Raw genomic sequence first — 15,553 nt, forward strand, 5'->3', positions numbered from 1 at the left:
GAACTCACGGGCTCAGGCAATCCACTCACCTCAGCCTCCCAAAGGCGAGGGATTACAGGCTGAGCCACTGAGCCTGGCTATTTATTTTTATTCTCACTTTTTATTCCCCGAAGGTCCTGAGTGTTAGATTTTAGGATTTTCTGGGTATTTGCCTGACTTAACACATCCTACCCTTGTTTTCGCCAGTGGCTTGTTTACTGGTCCTCTGGCGGCAATACCATCCCTCTCTTTTTTTTTTTTTTTTCTTGTGTGTGTGTGTGTGTGTGTGTGTGTCGGAGTCTTACTCTGTCACCCAGGCTGAAGTGCAGTGACAGGCTCACGACCATGGCAGCATTGACCTACTGGGCTCAGGCGATCCTTCCGCTTCTGCCTTCCAAGTTGCTGAAACTTCAGGCATGCACTACCATGCCCGGCTAACTTTTTAAATTTTTATTTATTGTAGAGATGAGGTCTCACCATGTTGTCCAGGCTGGTCTGGAACCTGTGGGCTCAGGCAATCCTCTTGCCTCTGCCTCCCAAAGTGCTGGGATTACAGGTGTGAGCAACCGTGCCTGGCTTTCTTTTCCAGTTTCCTCATGGGCAAGAGGGAATGTCGGTCCTGTGACTAAAAACTGGGACAGTAGTGATTCCGGGAAGGCACTGGAGCCCTCGACTAGAAATCCAAAAGGCCTGCGTTTTCTCTTAAGCTTTCAGTGTGACTTGGCCAAGTCGTGTATCCTCTTAGCCTCTAATTTTTTTCTCTATAGCTTTTATCATTCCTAAAAGCAGGGGGTTGGGCTGTATGTTCTCCAGGGCATCTCAGGCTCTGAAATGCTTGTCTGACTTCACCTCTCTCCTCCGGCCCCATCCCTCTCAGGTCACCGAGGGCGTGTCTCTGCTGCTGTCTGTCCTTCAGGATCCTGCCCTCCAGAAGTCATCCAAGGCTTGGTACTTGCTGCGTGTCCAGGCCCTGCAACTGGTGGCAGTCTACCTTAGCCTCCCATCAGACAGCCTCTCGGATTCCCTATGGGAGCAGCTCTGTGCCCAAGGTGAAAGAGTAGGGTAGATGGCTTCCCTGGGTGATGTGTATGTTTTGTCTGCTGTCAGCTCCTCTCACCCTCATCCCCTCTGCTGGTTACCTGTGTGGACTGGCTTACCCAGAACCTGCACAGACTAGACCTGGAGTTGCAGATGGGTTTCAGCTTGCCTGCTGACTCTAATCAGTTAATGAGTGACTGCCTGTAATACTGAGGATTCTGAGACCCCATGGGATCTCAGAGGGAAAGAATTCTGTGATTGATTAGCATCGTCTGCCTTAGTTGCAGAAAGAAAAGATTGGGCAGCATGTTTTGCATTTGCTATCTTAGTTGAAGGTGGCAGATGTTCTGGCCACATCATCTTCCTTCTTTGCCCCACCTACTACAGGCTGGCAGACACCTGAAGTTGCACTCATAGACTCCCATAAGCTCCTCCGAAGCGTCATCCTCCTGCTGATGGGCCGTGATGTCCTCTCAGTTCAGAAAGCAGCTGTGGAGACACCGTTCCTGGACTATGGTGGGTCTGAGGAGGAGAGCAGAGCCCTATGGGGATGGATCTGCAGCCTATATGGGAGGGCTGGCAGTTTTGTCTCCAGAGGATCCAGACTGTGGCTGAGTGGTGCTTGTTTTGCCTCTCCCCTTTGCTGCAGGTGAAAATCTGGTACAAAAATGGCAGGTTCTTACAGAGGTTCTGAGCTGCTCTGAGAAGCTGGTCTGCCACCTGGGCCGGCTGGGTAGTGTGAGTGAAGCCAAGGCCTTTTGCTTGGAGGCCCTGAAACTGACAACAAAGCTGCAGATACCACGCCAGTGAGTATAGGGCCTGAGAGGATGTCGATTCTGGCCCCTCAGTGCTGTGCATTCTTGACCGTGGATTCCTAAACCGTTCCCAGATGACATGTTATGTTTAGAGGGATTGTGAAAGAAGGCATTCCGTGGCTAAATGGTGGGAAAGGTTGGTTAATCAAGGGTACATGTTTTTATTTCCCCTAGGACTCTCTACATCCTTCAGTGTGTTCATACACATTGTCAGTCTCCAAAGGGGAGATGTGATATATACAGTGTTTCCCTTCATGAATTTGTTCATGGGATCTTTTCTTTTTTTTTTTTGGTTGGAGTCTCACTCTCATCGCCCAGGCTGGAGTGCAGTGGCACACTCATGGCCACTTCTTTTCTTTTTTTGAGGAGTTTGGGAAATCATGTCCTAATGCAACGGGAGAGTTGGGGATGACAGGACAGAGGTCTTTCCTCAGGGAGGAAAAGTCAGCTTTAGGGAGTGAAGACCTTCTGAGGGCAGGGAAGGATGGTGCTGACTCTGCTTGGGAAAGGGGCAAAGAGAAGGACCCTCCAGGGAACTAAAGGATTTCCCTGGTTGGCTCTGCTCTCCTCTCCCACCTAGGTGTGCCCTGTTCCTGGTGCTGAAGAGTGAGCTGGAGCTGACCCGCAGTGATGTTGACCTCTGCCAGTCAGACCTGCAGCAGGTTCTGTTCTTGCTGGAATCTTGCACAGGTGAGCAGCTATTCCCCCATGCTCGTGGGCAGTAGTGAAAATAATACACACACCACAACGCATCTTTGTATGTGAAGGTCTGGTTTCCTTCTAAGTCAGACACTTCTGGTCTCAGGGCAACACTCTTTGACTTCAGTCAGACCACTGGCCTCCTTCCTTCAGACAGCTTGTCCAGGACAAACTCTGCCTACTTCTAGTTCTCAGCACTGCCAAATGCATTTTGGCTATTTAAATTTAGATTTGTTTTAAGTAAATTTTTTTTTTTTTGAGTTGGAGTCTCACTCTGCCACCGCAGCCTCGACCCGCTGGGCTTCCACAATCCTTCCGCCTCAGCCTTCTGAGTAGCCAGAATTACAGGCACACGCTACCACACCCGGCTGATTTTTTATTTTTTTATTTTATTTTATTTTATTTATTTATTTTTTGAGTTGGAGTCTTACTCGGTCGCCCAGACTGGAGTGCAGTGGCCGCTCCCGGCCACCGCAGCCTCGACTTGCTGGGCTCCGGTGATCCTTCCACCTCAGCCTTCCGAGTAGCCGGAATTACAGGCATACACTACTACGCCCAGCTGATTTTTTGATTTATTGTAGAGATGAGGTCTCGCCAAGTTGCCCAGGCGGGTCTCAAACCCATGTGCTCAGGCAATCCACTCACCTCAGCCTCCCAAAGGTGTGGGATTACAGGCTGAACCAACGAGCCCGGCTTGATTTTTTATTTATTGTAGAGATGAGGTCTTGCCAAGTTGACCAGGTGGGTCTTGAACCTGCGAGCTCAGGCAATCCACTTACCTTGGCCTCCTAAAGCGTGGGATTACAGGCTGAGCCAACAAGCCCAGCCTACCTTTGGTATTTAATTTGCCCCACACAAAACCCTGTAGTTAGGTGAGAACATAGATTTTTTTTCACTTGTTAAATGAGAATCTTGAACCAGGTGAGGTGGCTCAATCCTGTAATCCCAGCACTTTGGGAGGATTGTTTGAGACAAGACTAGGCAACATAGCAAGACTTCATCTCTACAAAAAATAGAAAAGTTCGCCAGATGTGGTGGTACATGCCTATAGTCCCAGCTGCTTGAGTGGCTGAGGCAGAAGGATTGCCTGAGCCCAGAAGGTGAGACTGTGGTGAGCCGTGATCATACCACTGCACTTCAGCTTGGATGACAGAGTGAGACCCCAACTTAAAAACAAAAGTTGAGAAAGCCAATGTTTTGGGCCAGAATCAGAAGGCTACTCAGGGCAGGAGGCAGGATCCAGGTATGGGCCTCCTGGTACTGGCCTACTTTTCTGAGCTGCAGATGTGGGCTTTGTGGACTATGTTGATTTATTGTTGGTTGGGAAGAAAACATTAGCGACTTTATCTACAAAATAATAAGCTATACTAATACCTAAGTGTGTTATACAGTAATATATGTGAGTAACTTATAAGTAAGCAACATATCTACTAGGGAGTTAGACCCTGAGGTAGCCTAGGGAGTGCTTGAGACCATTTCTTAATTTTGTAATTCTTGTTCTGCCCTCTCCCCAGAGTTTGGCGGGCTGGCCCAGCACCCGGACTCTGTGAAAAAGGTCCACTTGCAGAAGGGAAAGCAGCAAGCCCAGGTTCCCTGTCCTCCGCAGCTCCCAGAGGAAGAGCCCTTCTTAAAAGGCCCTGCACTGGAGCTAGTGGCCACAGTGGCCAAGGAGCCTGGCCCCATAGCACCTTCTACAAACTCCTCCCCGATCTTGAAAACCAAGCCCCAGCCCAGCCCCAGCTTCCTGTCCCATTCACCCACCTGTGACTGCTTGCTCTGTGCCAGCCCTGTACTCTCAGCAGTCTGTCTGCGTTGGGTGTTAGTCACAGCAGGGGTGAGGCTGGCCATGGGCCATCAGGCCCAGGGATTGGATCTGCTGCAGGTTGTGCTGAAGGGTTGCCCTGCAGCCACTAAGCGTCTCACACGAGCTCTCCAAGCTGCCCTGAATCATAAAACACCCCTAACCCCCATCCCAAGCCTTCTGGATGAGACCTTGGCTCAGGCATACACACAGCTGGCACTGGAGGGCTTGTGCCAGCCATCAAACAAGAGCCTGTGGAAGGTTTTGGAGTCAGGGCTGAAGTTTGTAACCTCACGGATACCCTACCTGGAGCCCTGGCGAGCCAACCTGCTCTTGATTCAGTCCCTTGCAAAGCTGGCTGGTCTCAGCTGCTATATACCCCAGTGTTTTGCAGGCTGCTGGGGCTGGCAGCCACCATTAATAAAAAGCCCCCCAGACTCAGAGCCCTCCAAGACGCAGAGCCAAAAACGTCCTGGACGAGGGCGCCAGCAGGTAGCCTCTGCTTCCCTGCGCCTCCGTCTTCCCTCTCAGAATGGTCTGGAAGGTGGAGGACCGCCCTGCACACCTAAGCCCCCAGGCCGGGTCAGGCAGGCTGGCCCTCGGGTCCCCTTCACCGTGTTTGAGGAAGTCTACTCTACAAAGAACAAGCCTGAAGTTCCCCAGGCCCCCAGGGTGCAACGGCGGGTCCAGACGCGGCTCAAGGTGAGGTGGGACATGCTGGGTGGTGTTGCGTGGGGGGATCCTGGAGAAGAGCGTTCTGCAGCCCAGGTGTCCCTGTGGAACAGCTTCCCAGGGCCCAGTGGAACCTCAGTCTCTCCTGATCTCTGCAGGACCTCTATATCTTCCACAGCAAGCCCTAGTTCCAAGTCTCCCTTTGTTTCAGCAGAAGGCACTTTTCTTAACTCCCTTTTCATCCTTTGTTCTTATCTTCTGTTCCCTCCTTCCACACCCAAGAGTCACTGCCCCTGACTGAGAGGGGTGTCAGGTGGGAAGTTAATTCTTAGAGCTTCCAGAGTCCTCTGTGATGGTACCTGCTGGTTCCTCCACAGCACCACCTGCTGTCAGAAGGTGTCTTGTCACTGAAGATCCCTCGTCCTTCTCCCTTTCCCTCTGATCCCAGGTGAATTTCAGTGACGACAGTGACTTAGAAGACCCTGTTTCAGCCAAGGCACAGCTGGCAAAGGAGCCTAAGAGACGGGGCACAGCTGGCCGGGGCCGGGCAAGGAAGGGCCTGAACTTGAAGACTGATGCAGTGGTTGCCCCAGGTAGTACCCCGGGGCACCCTAGCCTGAGTGGCAGGAGCCAGCAGGCCAAGAAGGTGGCATCAAGACATTGTGAGGAGCAGGGCCCCCAGGACACCCTTTGTGACCAGGCCAGGCTTGGCCCTGAGGTTATGAGGACTATCCCTGAGGAGGAACTGACTGGCAACTGGTCAGAAATGAGCTTTGAAATCCTGAGGGGCTCTGATGGGGAAGACTCAGCCTCAGGTATGATGGCCGGGGTGAGAGGTAGAAGGGGTGTGTTTGAGAAGTAGAAGGGTCTGCCCTGGGGCCAAAGCACAAGAAATAACCGATGCCAGGGCAGTGCAGAAAGAACATTCTTTCACTGGCTCCAGGGGGCTGGGATTACAGAAGGGAGAGTAAAGGGGATGGCAGGAAGAGGAGCACTGTGACAAGGTCATGCTCTCTCCCTAGGTGGGAAGGCCCCAGCTCCTGGCCCTGACATAGCCACAGGAGAACGGGAGCTGCTGAGGCGGGATTCCAGCAAGGAGGAGCTGCCCACCCTGTGCCCAGACAAGGGGAGTGACAGGGACCTTGGCCTCCGGCTCCCTTCAGCCCCTGCGGCCATTGGTGAATATGCCGACTCCCGATGTTTGGGTGTGTCTTTCCAGTCTGCCCATGGCTTTGGGTCTCTGAGTCAGGGAGCCTTTCAGCCTGGATTTGAATCCCAACACGCTCTACCAGCTGTATGCAAGTCACTTAACCTCTCTGAGCCTCTGTTTCCTTCACTGTAAAATGGGGCTTGGGGTAGATGGAGTGTGGAGTTGATGCCTGTAGGTTGCGTGGCACCTCATTTGGCACACTGCCCTTCATGAGAGGTAACTGCTGTCTTCCCTGTGAGAGACGAGATAAAGACTCCTGGGAAAGTTCCAGTCAATGAGGAAATAGAGGATTCGTCAATAGAGCAAGGAAATAGAGCAGGAAATAGAGGATTCGTCAATAGAGCAAGTGTCTTGCTCTTCTAGGTCTTTCTACCCTGGATTCCATCTGTGACTCACTGAGCATTGCTTTCCGGGGTGTCAGTCACTGTCCTCCTAGTGGGCTCTATGCCCACATCTGCCGCTTTCTGGCCTTGTGCCTGGGCCACCGGGATCCCTATGCCACTGCCTTCCTTGTCTCCGAGTCTGTCTCCATCACCTGTCGCCACCAGCTACTCACCTACCTCCACAGACGGCTCAGGTGGGTGCCTCCCCTCCCCCAAGACTCCTGCTGGGGCAGACTGGAGGAAGGGTCCAGACTGAAGGAGGGGGACCTCACCCTACCTGTGTCACCTGCAGCAAAGCCCAGAAGCACCGAGGATCTCTGGAGATGACAGAACAGCTGCAGGGGCTGAGTCTTCAGGAGAGGCCTGGCGATGTCCCCCTGACCCGCATCCAGCACCTCTTTTCCTTCAGGGCGTCAGGATCTGGCCACTTCCCTCAGCCCGAGAAGGAACGCTTCCAGGACTGCCTGGTTCTCATCCCCAGTGGTACACTGGCCAGTTCTCTGTCCTTTTCTGTCCTTACTGAGAACCGGGGTAGGAGTTTCAGGCATTGGCTAGTTTACATAGATATATGACCCTTATGTCGTGTCCTTTCACCTGTTAGCCATTTTGTTTCTCTCACCAGACAGACATATCCTAAGTCAGGAAGTTGTTTTTTTTTAAAACCTCAAGTTTGAGTTACCAGCAAATCCAGTTTCTTCCAGGGTGAGTTCAGATGTCTAGGGTCTTCCTACACTAACATGAAACACATTACCAGACGATCTGAGTGCCTCACTCTGCAGGGCCCTTTGTTAGTTGCTATGAGGGACACAAAGAAGCACAAGACATGATCTCTGTCCACAGCGAGCTGTTGGGGCCATTCAGATCACCTGGAATTCCAGTAACAAGGAAAGGCTTCTGGGAGCTATCTTGAGTGGCAGATAGGGACTGAGTGCCAGAGGCAGGGAAAGGAATCCCTTGTGACAACTTAAATGATTGTGGGTATGTCTTGTGTGTCAGGAGTGACTGTGTGCGTATTGGCCGTGGCTACCCTCCAACCTGGAACCATGGGCAACACCCTTCTGCTGACCCGGCTGGAAAAGGGCAGTCCTCCGGTGACTGTGCAGATCCCCACTGCCCAGAACAAGGTAGGATTCCTGGACCACAGAGCAAAGTTGGGCTGGGTGGGCTTCTCACATTTTGTGGCCATGGGATGGAGAGGTGGTGGTCACATGGACAGAGATCTCACAACCCATCTCCCAAAGCTTCCTCTGAGCTCAGTCTTGAGTGAGTTTGATGCCATCCAGAAGGAGCAGAAAGAGAACAGCAGCTGTACTGACAAGCGAGAATGGTGGACAGGGCGGCTAGAACTGGACCACAGGATGGAGGTGTGTGCTTCAGGGAAGGGGTTAGGCCCACCCTAGGATGACCCAGGGACACTAGTGTCTTCCATGTTAGAGGTCCTGGGTCAGTACTGAAGCTACTTCAAGTCCTTTCTGGAAATATAGGACTAAATTTAAAAACTGTGTCACATGGAAGGACTTTAAATGAGAGCCCCAAACGTGAAGAGAGTATGGCAGTGAAACACTGAGGGGCAGAAGAAAAAGGATCCTGGTCTGCTGTCAGCTTTCACTTTCATTGCCCACCTGCTCATGTTTGTCACAGCATAGGGACATATAACAACTAGTCCATACTTTCCCAGAGTTTTAGAACATGAAAAACATTTCTAGACTCTTGCCTTCTATGACTGGTAGAAAGGTAGACGAATACACACATAGAAAAACCTGTTTCCTCCTCTCTAGAATGGCAGTGTCTGTGAGGAAGAAGCTTGGCTTCCTCTTTGACCCAAGGCTCTACCCTCTGCATTCAGGCTCTCATCACCTCCTTAGAGAAGTCTGTGCTGGGCTGCTGGAGGGTGCTGCTGCTACCATCCAGTGAGGAGCCCGGCCCTGCCCAGGAGGCCTCCCACCTGCAAGAGCAGCTGCAGAAATGTGGCTGGAAATATCCTGACTCTACTCTGTTGAAAGTGAGTTAAGACAGCAGGGAAGGGGAAGAAACTACGCTTTTGGGGGGGTATTTTTGTTCGTTTTGGTAGAGACAAGGTCTTACTGTATTGCCCAGGCTGGTCTCAAACTCCTGACTTCAAGCCATCCTCTTGTCTCAGCCTCCCAAAGTATTGGGATTACAGTCAAGAGCCACCAGGACTGGCCAGAAATTAGACTTAATTCCTTCTCACCAGCCATTGCGAGTGGAGATGAGAGTCAGGCTGTCACTAAGCACTGTTCTCCTGCAGATCGTGCTCAGCAGTGCCAGTACCCTTAGCCCTCAGGACATTCAGACCCTGGCCTACGGGCTGTGCCCAACCCAGCCAGAGCGAGCTCAAAAGCTCCTGAGTGAGGCAGTAGGACATCTGCAGGGCCTGCCAGTACCAAGCGATGGGCACCTTGTCTTGGTGCTAGACAAGGTAAGGAGCTGGGTGGAGAGGCATTGTCCAGTGGGCAGTGGCACCAGCTCGTCCCCATGCCCCTCTGACTCCTGCATACACATGGCTCCGGACAGTAACCCTGAGTGTTTTTTGCCTAGGACTTGCAGAAGCTGCCATGGGAAAGCATGCCCAGCCTCCAGACACTGCCTGTCACCCGGCTGCCCTCTTTCCGGTTTCTGCTCAGCTACTCCATCGTCAAAGAGGTGGAATTCTGGGGGCAGTGCTTGGGGGAAGATCTGAAGAAAGGGCAGAGAGACCTGGGAAGAGTGGAGGGGGACTTAGGCATGGGTCAGATGTGGAGAGAGGCTGAGTTTGTTGGAGCTTGGGCCTCCTGGTGAGACCAGGGTCCTCATCACCATTGTCCCCTCCTCAGTCTGGGATTTCATCGGTGCTGAGCCAAGGGGTAGACCCGCAGAGAACCTTCTACGTCCTGAACCCTCACAATAACCTGTCAAGCACAGAGGAGCACTTCCGAGCCACTTTTAGCAGGTCAGGGGAGTAAGGACAAGAAGGGCTGGGAAGGGTAGGCGTAGCACAGCGGCAATGTGCCTTTTCTCCAGAATTGTTACAGCCTGCCTTCTTTCTAATGTCCCTCTGGCCCCTTTGTCACATGACCCCTGCCATGCTGTTCCCTATTCTTTCTTTTCCCTGCAGTGAAGCTGGCTGGAAAGGGGTAGTCGGGGAGGTGCCGAGCCCCAAACAGGTGGAGGCAGCCCTGACAGAGCATGACTTATACATGTGAGTCTTGGGCTGGGGAGGTGGGGAGGGGCGATCCCAAAGATGGGAGCACAGTGAGTTGCTTTGGGACTTCAGAGCCTCTGGGGACACAGGAAGAGGCTCATGGCACCTCTTCTGCCTTAGCTATGCAGGGCATGGGGCTGGTGCCCGCTTCCTTGATGGGCAGGCCGTCCTGCGGCAGAGCTGCCAGGCAGTGGCCCTGCTGTTTGGCTGTAGCAGCGCAGCCTTGGCTGCACATGGAAACCTGGAGGGAGCCGGCATCGTGCTCAAGTACATCATGGCCGGCTGGTGAGTCTGAAAGGGCAAGACCCGACCTCTAGGACATTCTTAGTGAGTCCTACCCTCAGCCCCGGTCGTTTCCCAGGTCTGAGTCCTGAATCCTTCCTCTTGCGTCCCACCTTCCTCCCATCCTAGTTCCCTGGCATGCCTGGCCCTTTAACCCTTAGCCCCTGTAACCCAGGTTGGAGTAGAGATGCAATCACGGCTCACTGCAGCCTGAACTCCTGGGCTCCAGTGATCCTTCTGCCTCAGCCTCCTGAGTAGCTGGGACTATACACATGTGCCACTGCCCCCTGCTAATTTTCTATTTTTTGCAGAGATGAGGTCTCACTTTGTTGCCCTTAAGCCCCTTCTGTTCCCTTGGAACTAAGGACAAAGAAGTTCCTCATCTAGGCCAGGCACAATGGCTCAAGCCTACAATCCCAGCACTTTGGGAGGTCTAGGTGAGAGGATTGCCTGAGGCTATGGATTCGAGACCACCCTGGGCAATTTGAAGAGACCTCATCTCTACAATAAATTAAAAAATTAGCCGGGCTTGGTGGTGTGTGCCAAGTACCTGTAGTTCCAGTTACTTGGAAGGCTGAGGCGGAAGGATCGCCTAAGCCCAGCAGGTCGAGGCTGCAGTGGCTGGGGGCATGCCTCTGCCCTCCAGCATGGGTGACAGAGCGAGACTCCTACTCAAAAAAAAACAAAAAAACAAAAAAAGTTCATCTCTACTCACCCACCACCAGTCCCAATGGTGTTTTCCTATGTATTGTTTTAGAACCCTGACTTTGTATTTTTTCCTTTTTTCCCAGCCCCTTGTTTCTGGGTAATCTCTGGGATGTGACCGATCGTGACATTGACCGCTACACAGAGGCTCTGCTGCAGGGCTGGCTTGGAGCGGGCCCAGGGGCTCCCCTTCTCTACTATGTTAACCAGGCCCGCCAGGCTCCCCGTCTCAAGTACCTTATTGGGGCTGCACCTGTAGCCTATGGCTTGCCTGTCTCTCTGCGGTGACCCCTTGGAGCTGTCTTATTCCTGATGGAAGCTATGTAACTGCTGACCTCCAATTAAATAATCCTTAGAATAAATATTTTAAAGATTTTTTTCCCCAGTGTTTTATATAAAACATTTCCTTTTGATTTAATCTCAATATAATAAAGATACATTGTCTAAACCCTGATTTGTGTGGTTGATCTGAGAACTCTTTTTTTTTTTTTTTTGAGTTGGAGTCTCTGTTACCCAGATTGGAGTGCAGTGGCCGCTCCCGGCCACCGCAGCCTCGACCTGCTGGGCTCCGGCGATCCTTCCGCCTCAGCCTTCCAAGTAGCTGGAAATACAGGTGCACGCTACCACACCTGGCTCTTTTTTGATTTATTGTAGAGATGAGGTCTCGCCAAGTTGCCCAGGTGGGTCTCGAACCCGCGGGCTCAGGCAGTTCACTCACCTCAGCCTCCCAAAGGCGCAGGATTACAGGCTGAGCCATCAAGCCCGGCAAGAACTCTTTTTTTTTTTATTTTTTGAGTCGGAGTCTCATTCTCTTGCCAGGCTAGAGTGTAGTGGCATGCTCAAGGCCACCACAGCTTCAACCTGCTGGGCTCAAGAGATTCTTCCAAGTAGCTGGAACCACAGGCACATGCCACTATACCCAGCTAATTTTCTTTATTGTAGAGACGAGGTCTCGCTAAGTTGTTCAGGCTGGTCTCGAACCCCTAGACTCGGGAATCCTCTCGCCTTCACCTCCCAAAGTGCTGGGATTATATAGGCATGAGCCACCACGCCCAGCCTATCTGAGAACATTTAAAGACAAGATGAGAGGCGGCGGGTTTAAGACCCGCCTGGGCAACTTGGCGAGACCTCATCTCTACAATAAATAAAAAAAATCAGCCGGGCATGTAGTGTGTGCCTGTAGTTCCAGCTACTTGGGAGGCTGAGGCGGAAGGATCACCGGAGCCCAGCAGGTCGAGGCTGCGGTGGCTGGGAGTGGCCACTGCACTCCAGTCTGGGCAACAGTGGGACTCCAACTCAAAAAAATAAATAAAAAAAATAAAGACAAGATGACTGCCCCCTTTCCACTATGTGGCACTGTAAGCAGATGGGAACAGTTAACAGGAGACCACATTTGAGAGCCTTGGGAAGAAAGGCAAAGCCACAGGACAAAGTAGACCCCCTGGGCCTCAGCAGACAACGTTGAAAAGGAGAGAAGCATCGAAATGCTAAGTGGAGACAGGACATAGAAGGGTTGTTTTGACCAAGTACCATCCCATATGTCCTGTCTTCCTGCCTCAGCTGTCCTGGGAGTGACTGGCACCAGCTTTAACGCCTGTTTCCCTTCCTCCCTCCTCAGTGGACGTTGGATGGCTGCTGCTCTCCTCCACATACAGCTGTTACACTTATCAGTGCGTGTACTCAGTGGGGGGTCTACTCATGCAATTGCCAAGCTCCTCCAGAGCACATACCTTACCCTTTCAGGTATCCCTTCATGTAGCACGTGGTAAAGCATTTTACTGGTTAATCTCGTGTTCTGTGTGCTGTCCTCTCCACCTCCACACTCTTGCATTTCATCTGCTCAAGGGACCATCTTCACAATATTCCAGGACCAACGAACTTCACAGGCCTCCCAGCCTGTCACTCACTAGGCTGATACCCACGTAGAGTAGCAAACACTACTTTGCAGTATTGTGGCTGTGTCCTGAGGACTTTAAGAATTTGAAGTTGGCCAGGCTTGGTGGCATATATATATGTGTATATATGTGTGTGTGTGTGTATATACACACACATTTTTTTTTCCCTTCAATTGGGGACTCACTCCGGGAGTGCGGTGGCACTTTGCTTCCGCAGCCTCCACCTGCTGAGCTCAGGCGATCCATCCGCCTCAGCCTTCCAAGCTGGAACTGCAGGCACAGCGCCACCACACCTGCCTAATTTTTTGATTTATTGTAGAGATGAGGTCTCCCCAAGGTGCCTAGGTTGGTCTCGAACCCCTGGACTCAGGCAGTCCTCTCACCTCGGCCTCTCAAAGTGCTGGGTTTATAGGCTTAAGCCCCGCGCCCGGCCTCAGGCTTAGGATATTTTACGAATAGAGCACGCGGTTACTTCTGCAAGCAAAAGCGACTCCCAGGGCAACGCAAGCCCCGCCTTCCTCTCCGGGACCGAGGACCATAGAGATGTGTAGCGCAGAGAGACTTCCCGGCGCAGCCATCGAGATGAGCAGAGGACGGCTAGAGCGTAGCTCGCCAGGCGGGCTTCCTCTTCGTTAGTGCTTCCCAACATGGCGCAGTCGATTAACATCACGGAGCTGAATCTGCCGCAGCTAGAAATGCTCAAGAACCAGCTGGACCAGGTGGGGGCGGGCCCCAGAGGCACACCTTTCCCTCTAGGTCCCACCACATCTCCCATCCACGCGGGCTTCCTCGCCCCTAGTTCCTGCGAAGTTCGGGAGGCTTCTTTCCCAGACGAAACCCCTGTCCGGTTCGAGGACCCGCCCCCTCCCCGGCCGCACTCCTCTCCCCGGCCGCACACTGACCCTCTTTCCCGTCCTGTGTAGGAAGTGGAGTTCTTGTCCACGTCCATTACCCAGCTCAAGGTGGTACAGACCAAGTATGTGGAAGCCAAGGACTGCCTGAACGTGCTAAACAAGAGCAACGAGGGTATGGGGTAGGCGGGTGAGGGCACCCGGGGGAATGTGGCGAGCCTGCTTCTCCCGTCCCGCCTCGTCCAGTTTTCCTTATGTGAGACGAGAAAACAATCCATTACGTACTGTATCCCGCTGCATGAGCGCTTTGCATGTTGCCTACATAGCATTGAAGTATACGGGACGTTCCTCTGCTCCTGTTGCCCCGTTTCTGTCCTTTCACCCACGCTGTGGGCGCTGTGCTCTGTTGGAACTGTCTTTAACGTCTTAACGTTGGAGCTGCTAACCTTCCCCAGGTGTTTGTCCTCATTGCTTTCACAGGGAAAGAATTACTCGTCCCACTGACGAGTTCTGTATCCTTCCCACAGGAACTGCTACCTGCTGCCTTCTCCCCTTCTCTGTCTCTCCCCCAAAAAGGGTAGAGGTAGTTTTTATTACTTCGGAGTGTCTTCCCCCTTTATTTTGAGAATTTTCTCATACACACATTGTAGATCACTTATCTTAACTTCCAACCAACATCTAGCTAATGCCTCGTGAGTACTAAAGATTATGTAGTGTTGAGGCGTGATATTTCCCTTTACTGTTTGAGGTTGTCAATCTAATATAGAGATAAAATTGATGGTTTACACTTTTGCTAATAACTTAGAAGACATAGGCAATAGACAAATAGGAAGCTATAGAAAAAGGGAAGCCGGGCGTGGTGGCTCAAGCCTGTAATCCCAGCACTTTGAGAGGCAGAGGCTAGAGGACTGTGAGCCCAAGGGTTCTAGACCAGCCTGGGCAACTTGGTGAGACCTCGTCTCTATAGTAAATAAAAAAAATTAGCTGGGCATGGAGGCACATGCCTGTAGTTCCAGTTACTTGGAAGGCTGAGGCGGAAGGATCACCTGAGCCCAGCAAGTCAAGGCTCTAATGACTGTGAGCATGCCACTGCACTCCAGTCACTACAACAGAGTGAGACTCCAACTCAAAAAAAAAAAGGAAAGGAGAGTCTTAGGAAGCCAAGCAGGCTGGCTGACATGAAATCATGGCTTATGCTGGGCTAGTTTTTCCCTTAATCCTTACTTCTCAGATGTATGTCCCTGGGAAGCTACATGATGTGGAACATGTGCTCATCGATGTGGGAACTGGCTACTATGTAGAGAAGGTGAGTGAGAGGAAGCATGTGGATGCCCCTCTGAACAGGGAAGGGAATTTAGGGAAAGCTCTAGCATGCAGCATGCAGAAGGGTCTCCTTTTAGCCCCTCATATTCTTCTGATCTTGCAGACAGCTGAGGATGCCAAGGACTTCTTCAAGAGGAAGATAGACTTCTTAACCAAGCAGATGGAGAAAATCCAGCCAGCTCTCCAGGAGAAGCATGCCATGAAACAGGGTGAGCTCTGCCCGGAGCACCTCTGGACCCTTCTGCCTCCATGATAAAGAACATAGATTGCAGTGTGAACCAGGGGAGTGTTCTCTTTGCTGGATTAAAACCATTATGTTTCCCTGGTGTTTTTAGAATCTGTGTATTGTGTATCCACTATTTGTAAATTTCTAGGTTGGGTGTTTGAGAAATTTAGGAAGAGATCATCGCCGGGCTCGGTGGCTCAGCCTGTAATCCCGTGCCTTTGGGAGGCTGAGGTGAGTGGATTGCCCGAGCCCGTGGGTTTGAAACCTGCCTGGGCAGGCGAGACCTCATCTCTACAGTAAAATAAAAGAGTTAGCCAGTCGTGGTAGCACACGTGTAATTCTGGCTACTTGGAAGGCTGAGGCGGAAGGATCGCCAGAGCCCAGCAGGTCAAGGTTGCAGTGGCTGGGAGCGGCCACTGCACTCCAGTCTGGGCGACAGAGTTAGACTCCAACTCAAAAAAAAAAAAAAAAA

At 51.9% G+C, this 15,553-nt stretch overlaps 2 protein-coding genes across 3 annotated transcripts in view; both read left to right on the forward strand.

Annotated features, from left to right (window-relative positions):
* Window positions 1-11,226, forward strand: part of ESPL1 (extra spindle pole bodies like 1, separase) — an 18,069-nt gene extending 6,843 nt beyond the window's left edge. The window contains exons 8-25 of the mRNA XM_008049488.2: window positions 857-1,028; window positions 1,405-1,533; window positions 1,667-1,823; window positions 2,413-2,522; window positions 4,046-5,034; window positions 5,453-5,819; window positions 6,027-6,182; window positions 6,578-6,791; window positions 6,890-7,080; window positions 7,594-7,721; window positions 7,839-7,961; window positions 8,444-8,599; window positions 8,867-9,037; window positions 9,157-9,261; window positions 9,432-9,547; window positions 9,713-9,796; window positions 9,928-10,084; window positions 10,873-11,226. Coding sequence (XP_008047679.1) covers window positions 857-1,028; window positions 1,405-1,533; window positions 1,667-1,823; window positions 2,413-2,522; window positions 4,046-5,034; window positions 5,453-5,819; window positions 6,027-6,182; window positions 6,578-6,791; window positions 6,890-7,080; window positions 7,594-7,721; window positions 7,839-7,961; window positions 8,444-8,599; window positions 8,867-9,037; window positions 9,157-9,261; window positions 9,432-9,547; window positions 9,713-9,796; window positions 9,928-9,955 — 3,396 coding nt within the window. The 3' untranslated portion in view covers window positions 9,956-10,084; window positions 10,873-11,226. The remainder of the gene's footprint in view (window positions 1-856; window positions 1,029-1,404; window positions 1,534-1,666; window positions 1,824-2,412; window positions 2,523-4,045; window positions 5,035-5,452; window positions 5,820-6,026; window positions 6,183-6,577; window positions 6,792-6,889; window positions 7,081-7,593; window positions 7,722-7,838; window positions 7,962-8,443; window positions 8,600-8,866; window positions 9,038-9,156; window positions 9,262-9,431; window positions 9,548-9,712; window positions 9,797-9,927; window positions 10,085-10,872) is intronic.
* A 1,957-nt stretch (window positions 11,227-13,183) lies between these two features.
* Window positions 13,184-15,553, forward strand: part of PFDN5 (prefoldin subunit 5) — a 4,309-nt gene continuing 1,939 nt past the window's right edge. The window contains exons 1-5 of one of the 2 annotated variants that reach the window (XM_008049489.1): window positions 13,184-13,400; window positions 13,605-13,707; window positions 14,013-14,044; window positions 14,764-14,838; window positions 14,959-15,064. In XM_008049489.1, the coding sequence (XP_008047680.1) occupies window positions 13,329-13,400; window positions 13,605-13,707; window positions 14,013-14,044; window positions 14,764-14,838; window positions 14,959-15,064 (388 nt within the window). In that variant the 5' untranslated portion in view covers window positions 13,184-13,328. The remainder of the gene's footprint in view (window positions 13,401-13,604; window positions 13,708-14,012; window positions 14,045-14,763; window positions 14,839-14,958; window positions 15,065-15,553) is intronic. The other variant, XM_021708272.1, reaches the window with a different exon arrangement.

This window comes from Carlito syrichta, unplaced genomic scaffold (assembly GCF_000164805.1).
Source record: "Carlito syrichta isolate Samal-C Ts95f unplaced genomic scaffold, Tarsius_syrichta-2.0.1 Scaffold135689, whole genome shotgun sequence".
Taxonomy (NCBI): Eukaryota; Metazoa; Chordata; class Mammalia; order Primates; family Tarsiidae; genus Carlito; species Carlito syrichta.